Source organism: Pseudorasbora parva, chromosome 16 (assembly GCF_024679245.1).
Source record: "Pseudorasbora parva isolate DD20220531a chromosome 16, ASM2467924v1, whole genome shotgun sequence".
In the NCBI taxonomy this organism is placed as follows: domain Eukaryota; kingdom Metazoa; phylum Chordata; class Actinopteri; order Cypriniformes; family Gobionidae; genus Pseudorasbora; species Pseudorasbora parva.
The window spans coordinates 43168605-43187769 of NC_090187.1; the positions used below are offsets into that span (position 1 = coordinate 43168605).

At 37.9% G+C, this 19165-nt stretch overlaps 1 protein-coding gene across 3 annotated transcripts in view; it reads left to right on the plus strand.

Annotated features, from left to right (window-relative positions):
- Nucleotides 1–19165, plus strand: part of LOC137043055 (transcription initiation factor TFIID subunit 4) — a 136052-nt gene that overhangs the window by 22792 nt on the left and 94095 nt on the right. Inside the window, exons 3-9 of one of the 3 annotated variants that reach the window (XM_067419116.1) lie at nucleotides 3481–3591; nucleotides 4884–5027; nucleotides 7280–7402; nucleotides 8024–8113; nucleotides 10061–10210; nucleotides 14813–14888; nucleotides 16323–16437. In XM_067419116.1, the coding sequence (XP_067275217.1) occupies nucleotides 3481–3591; nucleotides 4884–5027; nucleotides 7280–7402; nucleotides 8024–8113; nucleotides 10061–10210; nucleotides 14813–14888; nucleotides 16323–16437 (809 nt within the window). The remainder of the gene's footprint in view (nucleotides 1–3480; nucleotides 3592–4883; nucleotides 5028–7279; nucleotides 7403–8023; nucleotides 8114–10060; nucleotides 10211–14812; nucleotides 14889–16322; nucleotides 16438–19165) is intronic. The other 2 variants (XM_067419117.1, XM_067419118.1) reach the window with 2 other exon arrangements.

A 19165-nucleotide genomic window follows, 5' to 3' on the forward strand; every position in this document is an offset into this window, starting at 1 on the left:
ATGCCATTAGGTGCCTTATGGCTCTTTAATAAATATACATGTATCTAATCTAGTTGCTCAAAAATATATTGCAGTCTTTGCATTCTAATAAATATTTAGATATGATGATCAAACACTAGATTTCTTTAACTGTGAAATTTCAAAACTTAAATAACTTGCATCCTAATCTTTTTAATGAATAATGATACAGTCACAAGTGCACAAGTTAATATTAAGGAATGGCACATATAATTTGACCGAAAGAAATGTTTAAACTAGTGCCAAAACAAACATATTATTATGTACAGTATATATACTAGATATAAACTGATACTGAATCAAGATCAAAAGCATTACCCCCCAACACCCCCCCCCCCCCCCCCCCCCCGGGCCCTCATAAAATCTCACTCCAACCTAAACTTAAAAGTTGGCAACCCTGGGTTATGTCATATGCTAACAAAATGTTAATAATGCTAACAATATGCTAATCATATTAGTAACATGTTTATCAGGATATCATCATGTTAGAACATGTTCAAATGTGTTAGATCATGCTACCAACATGTTTTTTTAAAATATGTAAACATGAGTAAAATCTTAATGTCAAGCTTTTCAGAGTTATTATAAACTTTCAGACATTGTTTTGTTATGGAGACCCGCACATGATGTGCAAGGGGAAAAAAGTAAATTGTGCACAAGATTTAGCCTAGCATTTTTTCCCCTGCATATCATGTGTGGATCTCTGACCATTATAAACCATTAAAGTTTGACATCAAACTTTACTCATCTAGTCACTCTGCATACAGTAGCCTAGTTAAAGTTTAGGAGAAAACATCATGTTGCAGGTATTATTATTATTATTAGGGTTAGTCTACTACTGTAAAATCAGTTGTTTTAATTCCTGAAAGTTTTACTGTAGTATTTTAGCAGAAGTTCACGATGAAGTATTATTACAGTAGCAGTAACTGTGCCATGCTAACTGCGGTAATGTGTAAACTCTGTTAAGGACAGTCGTTGAGGGTTTATATTCCCAGGCGTCTCCCTTCATCCTGCTGTCAGTCATTCTGCGAGCGGAAGATGCTCCGCTTTACCTCCGCATGCGTTTAATCATTTATCCTCCAACTGCCTGAACGCTTTAAAAGCCGACTCATCTTTCAGCGCGGGGATGGCATCGCCGTCAGTGTGCGCTTGCGCGTGCGCGGCCGCGAGCTCTTCCGTGTCTCAGGCGCTGCTCTCTCTGTAGGAGCCCAGAGACGAGCATCTGCCCTCGAATCCTCTTTCTTCTTTCTCCTCTTAGTCCCACACACACACACACACACACACACACACACACACACACACACACACACACACACACACACACACATGTTGGTCTATGTGGTTTACAGGGACTCTCCATAGGCGTAATGGTTTTTATACTGTACAAACCGTATTTTCTATCCCCTTACACTGCCCCTGCCCCTAAACCTACCCATCACAGGAAACATTCTGCATTTTTACTTTCTCAAAAAAACATAATTTAGTATGTTTTTAAGGCCATTTGAATTATGAGGACATTTGATATGTCCTCATAAACCACATTTATAGAGTAATACCAGTGTAATACCCATGTAGTTATACAAATTTGTGTCCTCATAAACCACATAAACAGGCTCACACACACACACACACACACACACACACACACACACACACACACACACACACACACACACACACACACACGTCTATGTGGTTTACAGGGACTCTCCATAGGCGTAATGGTTTTTATACTGTACAAACCGTATTTTCTGTCCCCTTACACTGCCCCTTAACCTATCCATCACAGGAAACATTCTGCATTTTTACTTTCTCAAAAAAACATAATTTAGTATGTTATTCTTAAGCTGTTTGAATTATGAGGACATTTGAAATGTCCTCATAAACACACACACACACACACACACACACACACACACACACACACACACACACACACACACACACACACACACACACACACACACCATGTGATTCTCTATACGTTGGTGTTGTTCACATTATATGCAGTTGCGCGGCAATTGCCAACAAAACACACAAATTTGATGCAGTTTTACTCACACACTTGCAGAACTCCAGAAACACAACGCCAGTGCTTCCGACGGCTCCCATAACCCGAACGAAGCTTCGGGAAAAAAAAACCTTCAGAAACTTGTTTAAATCCTGTAGGAGTGTATTTATCACAGAAATACTCTGTCAAATGTCCAACTCTTTTTTTTGTACCATGTTTTTCACGAGAATCATCTCTTTAACAGCGATTCATTAGACACCCCCCCCCCCCATATATATCTATTTATGCAGCAGCAGCAGTAAATCTTACATGCTTACAGAAGGGCGTCCGTGGATCTGTTAGCAGTAGCAGCAGTGTAGTGACCAAATGCATGACCACTGTCATATTTAATAGCGTACCAAAATTATTCAGAGTTGCCATGATTGAAATTTGAACATGTACTGAACTCATCATCTTCCTTTAATACAGCCGCACAACACTGAATATTCAAGCATGTGTGTGACTCTACTCTAGCCTGACGTGGTCATACTCAGCTCTAGTCAGAATATGAGTCTGATTCTGCGCAATTCGGCTGTAATTATGGGGCGTGTCTTAACCCAACCAGGAAAGACATCAATTGGACAGACCGACAACCAATCAGAGCAACAGAGCGACGAATTGTCAAATGTCAACAGAGCTCAACTGCACTGTGTTGCCAAGTCCGCGTTTTTTTCCTTTGGTTGTTTTCCATGTCCGTGGGTTGAAGCGATTATTATGTGATATATAGACGCATGAATGCGAATTTTAGCAGCAACCTTGCCAAAATAACACACAATTTACCCCCCAAACACCGTTTTTCCTGGGGAGCCCCCTGAGAAGCTATTTTTTTGAGCTAGTAGGTGGCGGATTTGTTGTAAAAACTTGGCAACCCTGTCTGCACGCACGCTGAAATAAACGATCTTTGTTGGTGTTGTAAAAAAAGAAAATAATTTAATGACACACAGAGTACTTACCCAACATGATCATCATTTCTGAGAGAAATAGTGAAGGTGATGCAGATACGAACAAGCTCTCCGTTTAGGATTTGAACAAATATAATCCAAGCCCTTTTGATGACGTGATGATTACGTTACTGTTGATCATCTGTCCGTCATCGGCTAAAGCCCGCCCTGATGATTTCATTGGTCAGTTTCTGTTCGGGCATAATTACTCCTCTGTGGATCGAGTCCAGATCGAACTGCCCGAGCTCTGATGTTGTGGGCGGGGCTGAGTTCGGCTGGCATCCAGGCTAACTCTACTCACTACTAAACCTCTAAAACTCTTTCAGCTCCAGTGTTATAAAGTTACTCGGCCAACTAGTTCTTCATAAGAAGTGCTCTGTTTTTCATTCTCTTTTGCTGCTCTGAATCTTCTCTCTCTTTCTCCCCTCCTTTCTTTATGTTTTCTTTCTCTTGCTCCTCTCCTCCCTGCAGTCTCCTGTTGGCACTCAGGCGATTCGTCCCGCTCCCACAGCTCAAACTAAACTGGTCCAGTGTAGTTCACCGAGCGCCGCGGCCCAGACCAGCACCGCGACCGGCCCCGCTGTGAGCTCCTGCCCTGTCCCGTCTCTCTCTCCCATCTGCATGAGTTGTTTTTATTCTTATATCAGCATTACGATGGTAGAAATGCCAGCTATATCTGAAGTTTTTATCAATAAAAACTTAATAAGATATAAGATAATATTCTGTATATTAAGAATATTGTCACACATTTAGAAGATACCAATTTTACAGTGGTTCTCAGTAGGGGGCCTCAGCAAACATCTAAAGGGAATTTCAAGATGACTTGAAGATAAAATGATTTAAAAATAAGCTTTAAAATAAGCCTTAAACTCAAGATGCACATTCACATCATATGTTTTATTCAACAACGGTCTCCTTATTAATGTGACTTATGAACTCTGAATATATGGGGGAATTTAAAAGCATGATTTTTAGAGCTGAAAAGTCATAGAAATTAATGAACGAATATACATTTTTCTAAATATTTTATCGGGTATAAATAAAAAAATAATTTTAAAAACATTTAAAAAAACATGTGAATTAAGTGGTAATAAAAAGTTAAGCACATTCAGATATTACAACTTTTGGAATTATGTAATTTGATTATTTCATAATTATTTTATTTGATTATTTAAATGTTTCACCACTCCTATATTTTGTTGTTGTTGAAGATGAGCAGCTTTATCATCACAGCAGAAATATCTTAGTAAAAAAGATAAAAGTCGCTGGGCTAAAAGAGCTAGCCCTAACATGTTAAATAAGCTTTATGGGTGTTATTGTGTGATTTTTAGCACAGCTGGATCACTATAAGGACTGATCGACATCCAGATCCAGAACTATCTTTATGATCTGATTTAAATGAATGGAGTCACATGGAGTGCTTATGTGCATGTAAATCTACTCCTGCACTCCTGCGCTCCGCTATAAAGTCTTGATTTATTAGATTTCTTTTCATACTCTCTTAAAAATAAAGGCATAGAAGAACCATTTCTGGCTCCTCAAAGAACCTCCAAGTGAACAGTTTCTAAAATAACAATAGTGCAAGGAACCTTTTTGTGCAATTAAAAGGTTCGGTGGATTTTTCTTGGAATCATAGATGCCAAAGTGTAAAGACAAAGAAGTTTGAGTTGTCAGGTGCAATAATCACGTGGTACGAGTTCTTCTCCTCCTCCATCTGTCTCTCTCTCTTTCTCCGCTCCTGTCGTCCTGCGCTCTCTCGGGACACGCGATGTGACAGGGCGCGCTGTGGCCGTCTCTCCTGTTCTCTGTGGCCTTGCTGGCAGGCAGACGTCAGCTTGTGTTTATCTCTGTGTCTCTGTTCCTTCCTCCTCTAGAAGGCCCCCGTGGCAGCCGCCGTGGCAGTGACAGCTCCCCAGCAGGTCCAGCCGGCCTTGGGCCCCCAGGGGCCCCTCACTCAGATGCCACTGGCCCCGCAGAGCGCAGCCGCCCCGGCCCCCGGAGCTCCGGTTGTCTCCCAGGTCTGTGTGCCCTCCCGAATCAAAGATTCTCTCTCTCTTTATCTATTCTTTTTCTCAGCTCAACTGAGTGACTGTTGGACCCCTCAAGCATCCCTGGTTAACTGTCAGGACTTGGTTAGGAGCCACACACACACACACACACACACACACACACACACACACACACACACACACACACACACACACACACACACACACACACACACACACACACACACACACACACACACACACACACACACACACACATACACACACAGCTGCCAGCAGACACCAGGGTAACACATCTGGAGGTTCATGCAGTCAGACTATAGACAACATCTGCATGTAACCACACAGAGATGCATGTTCACATACACAGTAAAAATTCAGTAAAACAGTGAAATATTTAAAAATATAAAAGAGCTGTTTTCTATGTGAATATATAGTAAAGTGTAATTTATTCCTGTGATCAAAGCTGAATTTATCATCATTACTCCAGTCTTCAGTGTCACATGATCCTTCACTAATCATTCTCATATGAGGATCTGATGATCAAGAAAAATGTATGATTATTAAAGGTCCCATTCTTCGCGTGTTTTCGAAGCTTTGATTATGTTTACAGTGTGCAATATAACATGAGTTCATGTTTCGTGTGTAAAAACACAGTATTTTTCACACAATTGACTTATCTGTACAGCGATGTTTCCTCTGTCCTAAAAACGGCCTGATGATTTCCTTGTTCTATGAAGTCCCTCCTTCAGAAACACGTAACGAGTTCTGATTGGGCCAGCGCTTCCCGTGCTGTGATTGGACAGCAGCTTAGCGCACTTTGCCCAGAAAGGTCCCGCCTCTTACCATAACGGGGAGATGCAAGCGCTGAATGTGCGCTCTTCTCCACGTGGGAGAGCAACGAGACCACGCGCCCTATTCTGCATGTTCTTGTGGGCGGAGCTTTAGTCAACAAACGGTTCTAGTGACGTCATCACAGCAGGAAGTGCAGCGGTGTAGTCCAAACCGGCCGCTCGCTGTAGGCTTTGAAAGGGAACTTCTGTTAAATAAAATATCTCGCTTGGCATTGAACTTTGAGCTTTATAATTTTACAGGTATTATTTATGCTCTAACAGCAACATTACACACTAACTAAAGTTTGAAAGATGGAATCGCGAAGAACGGGACCTTTATAAATGTTGAAAACAGTTATATTTTTGTGGAAACTGTAATACATTTTATTTTTCAGGATTCTTTGATGAATAGAAAGCCAAATGAACCACATGTATTTAAAATGTAAAGCTTCAGTAACATTATTGTCTTCATTGTCACTTTTTGATCAATTTAGTGCATTCTTGATGAATAATAGTGTTTATTTAATTTTAAAAAAATGATGCTGACCCAAAACTTTTAAACAGTTTATCCAGGTGAATCTCACTAACATGTATGGGTCATATTTAACCCCAAAATCAAAAGGAATATAAGAAATTACATTAAAATTAGCATTACGCTACATGATTTATGTATTAGGCTTTGCATTAAGCTTATTAATATGTTTTGCCTGGTGGCATTATTTTAAATTCTTGGCATTTCCCTCCAAAATTCTCATTACTTTTTGTAATATTTAATTATATGCATGTTAATAATTTCATTATTCATTCATAATGTGTCAAAAATAATAATGCATTTTTTAAGTGATACAATATTTTTATATCTTTATATGTCTTTAATTTATGCTGACAGTAATTTATATCAAATAATCACGTTAATTCAATCAAGAATAATGGGAAGCGCAAAAATAAATAAATCAATACTCTAATGGTAATGAAAACGGGAGGAAAATAAGCTGAAAATAAGCTTCATATGTGGTGAAGTGTGACCTGGAAATGTTTTAATGCGATTCACCCATTGATGTGTTATTTGAGTGTTGACATCAGGAAGATGATCAGTCCGTGAGAGCGTTACACGCCACCAGCCTTAAAAAAGACTTTTGATTGACACATTCTCTAAGCTCAAATGATTGACAGTTTTGTAGCATTTAAATGGAATTTAGAGGATTTCATTAAAATACTTTGTTTACCCGTGAGCGCCGATCGCTGATTATGGCAACAAAAGCACAACGGTGTGAGTCAGAACCGGATAAACTGTTTACTAACACGAGCAGCCGTCCAAATCAAGCAGACACGCATTTCAGCTCGGCCCGTGACGTGTCATTATGAGGCACGTCTGATTCAAAGCCAGCATTCGACATGTCTTTGAAACAAATGATCTCTACTCGTCAGGAGATGCAGGAGAACGTGAAGAAGTGCAAGAACTTCCTGGCGACGCTGATCAAGTTGGCGTCCCATAATTCCCCTTCCCCAGAGACGTCTCGAAACGTGAAGGCGCTGGTGCAGGATTTACTGGTAGGTGTGTCCGTTCTGCTCCAGAAACTTCAGCTCTTTCTTGACATGTTTGAGGAGGGCCCCGAATATAATCCCTGCTTTGAAAAGGACATTTGTATGAAGCACAATTGTCTTTTTAAAAGACAATTGTGTTTTCATCCCACAATTATGACTTTATATCTCATAATTCCGAATTTTTATCTCACAATTCTGACTTTATATCTCACAATTATGACTTTATCTCACAATTATGACTTTATATCTCACAATTATGACTTTATCTCACAATTATGACTTTATATCTCACAATTATGACTTTATATCACAATTAGGACTTTATATCTCACAATTAGGACTTTATATCTCACAATTATGACTTTATATATCACAATTATGACTTTATATCTCACAATTAGGACTTTATATCTCACAATTCTGACTTTATATCTCGCCATTCCGACTTTATGTCTCGCAATTCTGACTTACCGTCTGTTATTTATTTTTCTATGGCGGATACAAGCTTCCATACATTTGACTCAATGGTTTTCATCCTGCACTAATCATCTCCACTTCCTTTAGTTTGCATTTTTCCCCCCATTTTGCACGTTCAAATCCAGCTGAAAATCTTCTGTCTCTCCTCAGGATGCAAAGATCGATCCGGAGGAGTTCACCAGCCGGCTACAGTCCGAGCTCAAGTCGTCTCCGCAGCCTTACCTGGTCCCCTTCCTGAAGGTACGTTAACACACTCGTGGCTTGGGTTCCCCGTGGTAAGTAGCCGGCAGGCGTGTCATATCCTGCCCCGTCCGAGCTGGCACGCTAATGCAGCCGCGCTGTCATGCGACGTTAGCTGGCTTACGTCAAAATCCTCCAGAAATAGGCATCGGCAGCCTGCGGTGTCCTCACGGGGCCCTCCGGGAGATGTCTTTGATTACTGAGGTTAATGATCTTTGTCGGCCTCTATGAATAAAAGACACACACATAGAACTTAACATGTTTTAAAATGGAATTGGATTTACACGTATAATCGATTCGTGATTAATTCGTCAGTGCGCATTATTCCAAAGGAAAAAAAAACAATTCCTCTGATGCTCTGGCCTCTACTAGTAGACTATTTGCAATATTTCAGAAGTTCAGTGTTTCAATATTTCCAAAGCAGAACGAGTAAAAATGTGCAAAAGCTTTCAATAAAGACTTTTTATAAGTTAAATAATAACTTTATTGTAGAGCTGTCAAAACGAAAAAGAAGAGGGGCTTGAGTTTTTTGCCCAGCCCTATCCGCGACAGGCATCAAAGCTTGAGATGTGTCAGGGGTTATGCCATAAGTTGAATCGCTTACTGGTGACTACCGGAAGTTAGTCATTTTGGTCTATAAAGTTTTAAATATGGATATTTTTCTTACAAAAACGCACCACTTCGCTTTAAAAGGCCTTAATTAACCACCCCAGTGTGTGGAGAAGTTATATGATGGATAGATGCACTTCTATGATGGATAAATGCACTTTTATGATGGATAGATGCACTTCTATGATGGATAAATGCACTTTTATGATGGATAGATGCACTTCTATGATGGATAAATGCACTTTTATGATGGATAGATGCACTTCTATGATGGATAAATGCACTTTTATGATGGATAGATGCACTTTTATGATGGATAGATGCACTTTTATGATGGATAGATGCACTTTTATGGACTTCCTAAACGAGGCAACAATTCACTGCCATTATAAAGCTTGGATTAGCCAGGACTTTTTTTTAAATAACTCCTATATACACCTAGGATTACTTGAGGGTTAATTATGGGGTCATTTTAATTTTGGGGTGAACTATCCCTTTAAAATGGAATACTGCTTTATATGAAAAATAATTAAATACATTTTTTTTTTTTTTTTGTTTCTATGGGAAAAATAGCTGATTAAAATTGTATAAATATTGTATAGTATCATAAAATCCCCTAAAAATTCAAAATAATAATTGAAAAATATTATTGAACAAAAATGTATTACATTGGTTTAAAATTTACATTTCAAGGCTTCGGGAAGAAGCCAAGTGTGACCCCAGGGGTCCAGAGGACCAGAGGAAACAAAGCGGACCAGAGGGTTAAAGACGACAGTAGTAAAAATACTTTAAAAAATTGAGTAAAAAAGGTGTAAAAAAGTTACTATACATTTCTGTAAAGAAAACTTACTGTACTAAACCATTTTCTTCATTTTATATACAAAATATACATTTTACAAAATAATTTGGCCTCTAAATTTTTTCTAAAAGCCAAGCCTTATTGTGTTCCAAATTTGAAACTGATCTCAAGGTTCCTGTGAGATTTATTTTAGGTGCTGTAAAAATAGCCCACTTTCTATTCTCCTGTCACATTTCTGTCACAATATCACTTTTATCACAAAACAATCACCAAATATTGAACCTTGAGTGTCAGACCTTTCCAAAATATGGGTTTTGTGTTATTACAATGATTTAAAAAAAAGTGCAGAAAATGTAGTAATATGAATCCCACTAGGGGGAGGAGCTAAATTATCGTTTTTCCATGTTTTCACAGGATAAATTTGTTTAAAACGTGTTGAATCGTTCAAATGATGATTGCTGAAATGTGCGAAAGGCATTCATGGCAAATCATGGCATCTATGTTTTACTTTGGGACTAACCCTGTGTTTGCGTTTGCAGAAAAGTCTCCCTGCGTTGCGTCTGTCTCTCCTGAACAGCCAGCAGTCTCTCACCCAGCCTCTACAGCCCAACAAAAGCAGCGTGACACCGGTCCAAACGTGTGTGAGTGTGCGTCCACACCAGCCCAACAGCACCGCTGTCCTGCCACAAGTATGTTCTCACCACTCTCTCGCTCTTCTGATCTCAAATATGGTTCACCTCTCTTTTTTCATACATGCAATTCAGCAGAAAAAATACCATAACGAGTATCTTACATTTACATTTAATCATTTAGCAGAAGCTCTTATCCAAAGCAACTTACAAAAAGGGGAGAGCAATAGAACGAAACAAACAAGGGCAAGAGCTGTAAGAATTCTCAGTTAATCGAGCACAGTACACAAACAATTGTTTTATTATAATTTTTTTAGATAAACAAACAGAACATTTATTTGAAAATTGAATTATGTATCTTGTGTTAGATCATAGCGTGGAAAGACGCACATACTGTATACGTCTGTTAAAAAGGAATTCATCTTCAAAACAACAAATATCTGATGCACGTGATTAAAAGAGAAAATCACTAGTGAAGTTATTAAACGTGATTTCAGGAGGAGTACGCCCATCTTATCTTTCAATTAATACCAAGGTATAAAACCAGCAGCTTACCTCTTCCCCCTTTTAGTTCCTGAAGCATCCCTCCTCCTCCCCTGCTCCTCCTTTTGTACAATTTTTTGCACTCTACACTGGTGGTGGTTGAGGAGAGACCCCTGACATGAGTGTGAAGCGCTTTGGGTGTACAGTAGTACATATGAAAGCGCTATATAAATGCCTCATTCATTTATTCATTCTTTCATTCATTTAATTTTGCGTGTTACAGGGGGGCAATCGGAGCTTGAGTAGAATATCCTCTCCGTGCCCCTCTATAGCAGACAGCAAGCCAAATCTGTTTACCACTTTCACTAAGATTATACGGGCACACAAACTCGTGAAAAAACACATGAACGTTGCAGAGATTTGATGTCTATTTTCATCTGAAGAATATGTGTTTCTTAGGCGTTTGCAGTGTTCCTTAAAAACATCCTGTCAAATGTTAAATGTCTTTAAGATGTGGATTGAAATCTTTTTAAAATAAACCAGTTTGATGTACTATGCAACTGCAATGTTTTCAACACAAAACACCCGTTTCAGTCACTTAGAACATTTATGAAAATTACATTTCCTCATTTGGACATCATCAGTGCCATGACCTCATTAACATATGACCACCCATATTTGCATATCATTCTTATTCATGCTGAGGCCATTATTACTCATTTTATGTGGAAAGAAGACTTTAAAAAAAGATTGATAAATGATAAATATTGCTTTTTATCACAATGCATTGTATATTGGTGCATATAAAACAAAATTGCTTCTTTGTGTTAATTTAATATATAAAAATATATATATATAAACTCTACCGTTAAAAGTTTGTAGTCAGTAAGATTTTAATTGTTTTGAAAGAGTCTCTTCTGCTCACCAAGGTTGTATTTATTTGATCAAAAATACTGGAAAAACAGTATATATATATATATATATATATATATATATATATATATATATATATATATATATATATATATATATATATATATATATATATAAAATAAAATATTTGTATAATTTAAAATAACTCTTTTCTACACGATTATATAGTAAAGTGTAATTTATTCCTGTGATCAAAGCTGAATTTATCATCATTACTCCAGTCTTCAGTGTCACATGATCCCTCACTAATCATTCTCATATGAGGATTTGGAAAATATAAGAAACATTTATAATTATTATCAATGTTAAAAACAGTTGTGCTCCTTCTGTGATGAATAGAAAGTTAAAAATTACATTTATTTGTACGGATAGTAATGGGAATGGGATAAAATGAGATGGGATAAAAAATTACATTCCAATGCTTTTGCACAAAGTTTCTCGGTTGGGGGCGCAAAACATTTGCAAGAGAACGCAAAAGCATTGACATATAATGTTTCCTCATATCTCATATTTATTTTCCATCACCATGTCCCTTTAGAGCGCCGTATATTTTCAATAGAAATGTTTTGTAATATTATAAATGTCTGTACTGAATAATCACAAAATAAAAATCACAAAATAAATCCCATACTGACCCCAAACTTTTTAACGGTAGTGCATATTAAATGCCTTCAGAAGTCTAAAAAAACCCATCAAAATATAATTTTTAAGCTATATCATGTGAGTAAATGGGATAGATTAGTGAGGGTGAGTTTGTCTCTTCCCGCTCTGAGGTCGTCCGTACCTTCACGAGGAGATCTCCCCGAGGTTTGTAGGCTCTGAGCTGTAATGCAGCGACAGTGTCCCGGCACAAGAAAACAAGTCAGAGAAATATGCAGGCGGAGGGAAAGTGGAATGGATGGATGGGATTTGCTCAGGGCGGCACTGAGGGACTCACGGGGGACGCAAGCGTCTCTATTAGTGCTGTTCCTGTTTTCTGCCCCTCTCCTCACTTTGTCACTACCTTGTTTTCTTCCTCTTCCTCTCTCTATTGTGCTCTGAAAAATTCAGCCTGTGTATTTCATACCACACCTAGATGTGCGTTTAATGCACACATTTATCTTCATGAATAATTTTGAATTCTGTGAATAAGAACCTACATCTTAAAATCAACATGAAATCAAATAGGCTTTATTTTATTAATACATGTTCTTAGTTTCTTTTTATAATGCAATTTACAAATATGCCAAAGTTACGCTGTTAGAGAATTTTTTTTTAAAAATAGAACGTGGGTTTATTAAATGGTTTATTGAAACTTTAGACAAAAGTTGTTTTTTGTGTGTGTGTTGAATATCATAATTGATACATCAGTCTAATACACAAATCAGGGATAACATTACTAATATTTCATTTAATAATTTTCATATTATTGTGTTGGTCCCCTTTTGCATGCTGAAACAGCCCTGACCCGTCGAGGCATGGACTCCTCTAGACCCCTGAAGGTGTGCTGTGGTATCTGGCACCAAGATGTTAGCAGCAGATCTTTAACTCCTGTAAGTTGTGAGGTGGGGCCTCCATGAGATCTGGATAATTTGGAGGCCAAGTCAACGCCTCAAACTCGCTGTTGTGCTCCTCAAACCATTCCTGAAGCATTTGTGCTTTGTGTCAGGAGCATTATCCTGCTGGAAGAGCCACAGCCACCAGAATACCGTTTCCATGAAAGGCTGAACATGGTCTCAGCAATGCTTAGGTAGGTGGAGCGTGTCAAAGTAACATCCACATGGATGGAGGACCCAAGGTTTCCCAGCAGAACATTGCCCAAAGCATCACACTGCCTCCGCCAGCTCGCCTTCTTCCCATAGTGCATCCTGGGGCCATGTGTTCCCCAGGTAAGCCACACACACACACACTCGGCCATCCACGTGATGTAAAAGAAAACGTGATTCCTCAGACCAGGCCACCTTCTTCCATTGCTCCGTGGTCCAGTTCTGATGCTCACGTGCCACTGTTGGTGCTTTCGGTGGGGTCAGGGGTCAGCATGGGCACCCTGACTGGTCAGCGGCTATGCCGCCCCATACACAACAAACTGAGCTGCTCTGTGTATTCTGACAGCTTTCTATCAGAACCAGCATTAACTTCTGGAGCAGTTTGAGCTCCAGTAGCTCGTCTGTTTGATCGGACCACACGGGCCAGCCTTCGCTCCCCACGTGCATCAATGAGCCTTGGCCACATGGAATCTGTAGAATTTTTTTGTGATTTCTGCGTGAAATTTTTTGAAAGATCTGCAGAATTATGCGTAATGCTTTTTAATGTGTTCAAAAAATATTGGAACTTAAAGCATTACAAATAAAATATAAAATCTTAACTTGTATTTAAGGCTTACAATATAAATCCAAATAGAACAACTTTTTTTCTAAACAAAGTTGTATCTCTCTTATTGTAGACTACATCCACTAAAAGATGGAGAAAATATTGATTTATCAATTGTATTGTATGCAGACCGGGAACAGCCCACAAGAGCTGCAGTTTTGGAGATGCTCTGACCCAGTCGTCTAGCCGTCACAATCTGGCCGTTGTCAAACTCGCTCAAATCCTTACGCTTGCCCATTTTTCCTGCTTCTAACACATCGACTTTGAGGACAAAATGTTCACTTGCTGCCTAATATATCCCACCCACTAACAGGAGCCGTGATGAAGAGATCATCAGTGTTATTCACTTCACCTGTCAGTGCTCATAATGTTATGCCTGATTGGTGTATAATGAGAATATGAAGGAAAACACAGCTCAGTTTTATTCAAAGGCCAAAACTGAGCAAAAATAGAGTCCAGATGCTGATTAATATAGACAAAAGTTATACAATTCTTATGCTAGTAATGTAAATCAATGAACTCTTTTTAACAGCAGCAGATGTGTAAATAAAAACATATAAATATCAATATCTGCCAATAATATATCTTAGTAAGATGATATTTAAAAGCTTATTTTTAGGTCGTTTTAAAACATATAATACAAAGCAATTCAATGATGAGTGACAGATGAACAAATAAACCTTCCTCAAAAACCAGATGATCATATTGGACAAAGAATGCATGGATAATCAAGTAAACCTGAGTCCATTTGAAATATTACTAACACCATCAGAGTTATTCTAATGCTTACTTTATAAAAATCAGTGCAGATTTGACAGCGGAAAGATGTGAGAAGCACGAGCTGGAGGAGGATGTGTGTACAGTGACAGTGAAAGAGTAAATCTTGTGTGTTTTTAGGGCATCAAGAGGGCAGCGGGTCCTGGCGGTCAGATACGGATGCCCGTGGTCATCACGCAGACGGTGCGAGCGACAGGTAACTTTCATTTATTCATTCATTCATTCATTCATTCATTCATTCATTCATTCATTCATTCATCAGCTGCCACCTGATCACACACACACTTGCATACAGGTGTGTGTGTGTGTGCGCAGATTTGATCTGTCTTCCTTTTCCTGCCCATCTTATTCTGCTATATTTTAGCCCTGAAAGTGGATTTTCAGGGGGAAAGTTTCTAAAAATACCGTCTCCTGTAGCTGTGGGCGAAGAACATGCCTCTTAAAATCACGTCCAAATGCACCCTGGCAGTCGTGTGTGTGTGAGGAGTGTGTAGAGGAACTCTGAGAGACAGAAATATAGAAGAAGAGCGAGATGCAGGAAGACAAAAGCAGAGAATCAGTAAAAATGCCAGCTCTCCCTGCTTTTCTGTCTCTTTTCGGGGAATCTCACAAACCCTGTCAAGAACGTGCCCGGGTCATATTCCACCATCAAATCACAATGATAATAAAATGAGAAATGTTTTGATTGATTCATTAATATGGGAACACTTTAGTATGGGGAACACATATTCACTATTAACTATGACTTTTGCCTCAATAAACTCCTAATTTACTGCTTATTAATAGTTAGTAAGGTAGTTTTTGTAGCGTTTAAGTTTAGGTATTGACTAGGATTAAGGGATGCAGAATAAGGTCATGCAGAATAAGGCATTAATATGAGCTTTATCAGTACTAATAAACAGACAATATCCTAGTTATATGCACGATAATAAGCAACTTGTTGATAATAACTGAACCTTAAAATAAAGTGCTACCATTATTATTATTGTTTTATCTATCTATCTATCTATCTATCTATCTATCTATCTATCTATCTATCTATCTATCTATCTATCTATCTATCTATCTATCTATCTATCTATCTATCTATCTATCTATCTATCTATCTATCTATCTATCTATCTATCTATCTATCTGTCTGTCTGTCTGTCTGTCTGTCTGTCTGTCTGTCTGTCTGTCTGTCTGTCTGTCTGTCGTTTGTTCGTCAATTCATTCATTGGTTCTATCTATCTATCTATCTGTCTGTCTGTCTGTCTGTCTGTCTGTCGTTTGTTCGTCAATTCATTCATTGGTTCTATCTATCTATCTATCTATCTATCTATCTATCTATCTATCTATCTATCTATCTATCTATCTATCTATCTATCTATCTATCTATCTATCTATCTATCTATCTATCTATCTATCTATCTATCTATCTATCTATCTATCTATCTATCTATCTATCTATCTATCTATCTATCTATCTATCTATCTATCTATCTAAAACTCTTAATGCTTCCTAACATAGCTTTATGTAAAATGAAATCATACAGCGTCTCAGTGTGAACTGTGGCGTAAGCTCGGCTGAATCAGGTTTGTTGAAAATAGGTGTGTAACTGCATGATAATGTTGTCTTGTGTTTTCCCAGGTACTTTAGGGAAGCCTGCAGCTATCCAGACGGGCAAGAGCCCTGCGGGCGTCACCATACAGCTCTCAGGAAACCAGAAAAACAAGCCGAATGACCCTGGAGGAGGCTCGTTCAGGTACGGAGCAGCGTGAGCTGTAATACCGGCCGCGGGCACACGGGGGCAGCGCTTCACCGAGCTGCTCCTGATGACTGCGGGCCACACTCTCAGCGAGGGCCGACCGCTGCCTCTCATCCGCCCATTCCTTCTCCTTATGCTTTCTTTTCTCTCTTGTTTGCTCAAAACTGTCGCTCTGGACGTCAGGGAGACTGAACACATGAGAGAGCTTAGCGTGAAATTGCTCATGGCTTTAGTGTCTGGTTTATCGGATGTCGCTTTTTCCTTTTATTTAATGTGTGTGGTCATTTAAAAACAAGCTAAAATACTTTAAAATCAAGATAAAATTATAGTCACTATATATGTTTAGATTTTTAATATTTGTATTTAATATTATATTTAGGCCCATTTATATATATATTATATATATATATATATATATATATATATATATATATATATATATTTTTAATTTTATTATTTTAATATTTATATTTAGTATATAGGCCTAAATATTATATAAAGGTTTTTATGTGTTGATTGTTTTTATTAATCTATATTTTGACTTTTTATACATTTTTGTTATTTTCCCTTTTTCACTGTAGCACTGCTTTAATTTATTTTTTATTTTACTTTTAATGTGAACAATTCAACGTATTTATTGCAGTTAGTTAGCCAATGCAACAATTCGTTTATTAAGTTTAAATTTTTTCAAATCTTATATCTATATATTATTTCAGCTTTTTTTTAAATGTAATTTATTTGACAAAAAACTACTTATTAATAGCTAACAATAACAACACCATTTTATATTATTTGTAAAAAAAATATTTATTTTATACATATGATCAATTATTAAGTAGTTTTAAGTAGCGCAGTGATTTTCAAATACTTTTTTATTTTCCTAAAGATGATTAAATACTTGAAAAGCAAGTATTTTAAATATTTTTAAGCTTTAAATGAACATTATAAAGGAAGTTAGCGAAACCGTACACACGTCAGAGCTTCATGTGAAACAGCTTTAGTGTAGTTGTTTAGCGGATGTTACTTTTCCTCTTTTTTAATGTGTTTGGTCATTTCAAAACAGACTTCAAGTATTTTTTTAAAGTAGTTTGTACAGTATAACTTTGGTGACTTGATATGAATTCATTAAGGCTTTACAGTAAGAATAGTATTTGGCCGACACCTTGTGCCTTATTGATATATATTGTGCCTTCATTGATATCGAGCACTGGTTAAACTTGATTGATGTGAAGGATGTTCTTCTGGTGAGCACTACAATGAGCTGCTGCCTATGAAGGGCGCTTCATTTCATTTTGGATGCTCCCTATGTAGGCTGTGCATATTGAGGCAGCTCGCTAGGGTTTGCAACAGAGCTATTGTGTTTGGTCGTGTGTGTGTGTGTGTGTGTCACAGCAGGTCACAGAGTTCAGTCTCTCTCTCTCTCTCTCTCTCTCTCTCTCTCTCTCTCTCTCTCTCTCTCTCTCTCTCTCTCTCTCTCTCTCTCTCTCTCTGCTCCGGGCGCTAGCCGCAGGCGCTGATTGATAAACCAATAAATCTTTAGCAGTGTAGCTAATTAAGCTGTCAGGTTTGCTTGTTACTGACGACCCTTTACCCGACGGCGTGTTTCGTGACCAGGATGTTTTTGATTGGCTCTCGCACCCAAACCACCCGTCGGGTAACACCAGGTCTTTAGTTTAGTTTTAGTTTAGTATTTCATTTAGACCCACTAAAAACAAGGGCAAGCATATAACAGGCGAACAGTATATAGTGCAAAGAAGTTACACAGCTTCCGTACACAGTATATGAGAAGAAATTAGGTAATAATAATATATAATGTAAACAGATTTCTTATCAAATTGATTGCTTTAGGAAGAGAAACATGTTTTCAGCAGATGTGTTTGAGTAGAGTATAAAGAAGAACGAGAGAAAATAAAATATTTTATATGTAGTTTATTTTATTTTACAGCAAAAATACTCGTTTTGTGAATCCGTGCTTATTCATTTAAAAACTATTATTAATATTTATATTTCATATCCTCTTTAAATATATTTAATTTGAAATATTTAGCTATTTTTTTCATGTTGTTAATTATCTATATTTATAAAACACACACACACACACACACACACACACACACACACACACACACACACACACACACACATGATTGATTATTAAGTATTTTAGCATGGGATGATCATTTATTTTATTTTATTAAATGATTAAGCAGTTTTATGTTTATTTTGATTATGCAGTTCTCAGTGCTTTATGGGATAGGTAAATTGTTAACTCAAAGGTTTTCAAATACTTTTTTTTCATTTATTACATTTCAAAGACAAAGACAAAAGATAATTGCATTTCAAATACTTTAAAAAAAAAATTATTTATGAAGAAAATAAATATATTTATTTGACACTGGACACTGTTTTGGTGGGAACTAGTGCAACTTTTTTTGTAAAGATAAGCTGAATGGGACAGATCATTTATGGCAGAAGAAAGATAATATTTCTCATGACTTCTACACCAAACTCCTCTCATTCATCTCTCTGGCGTGTGGCTAGGCTAACGTGCTAGCTCTGCGCAGTGCTAATGGCCTCTGTCAGCTCCTGCCGTGGTGTCAGGACTCATATACACCCTGCCCAGCCGGAGAGAGGCATGCGGCCACCGCAGCTCTGGCAGAAACACACACACACACACTTACACACACACGGGCACCGGGGGTGGCGTGGACGCGGGCACAAGATG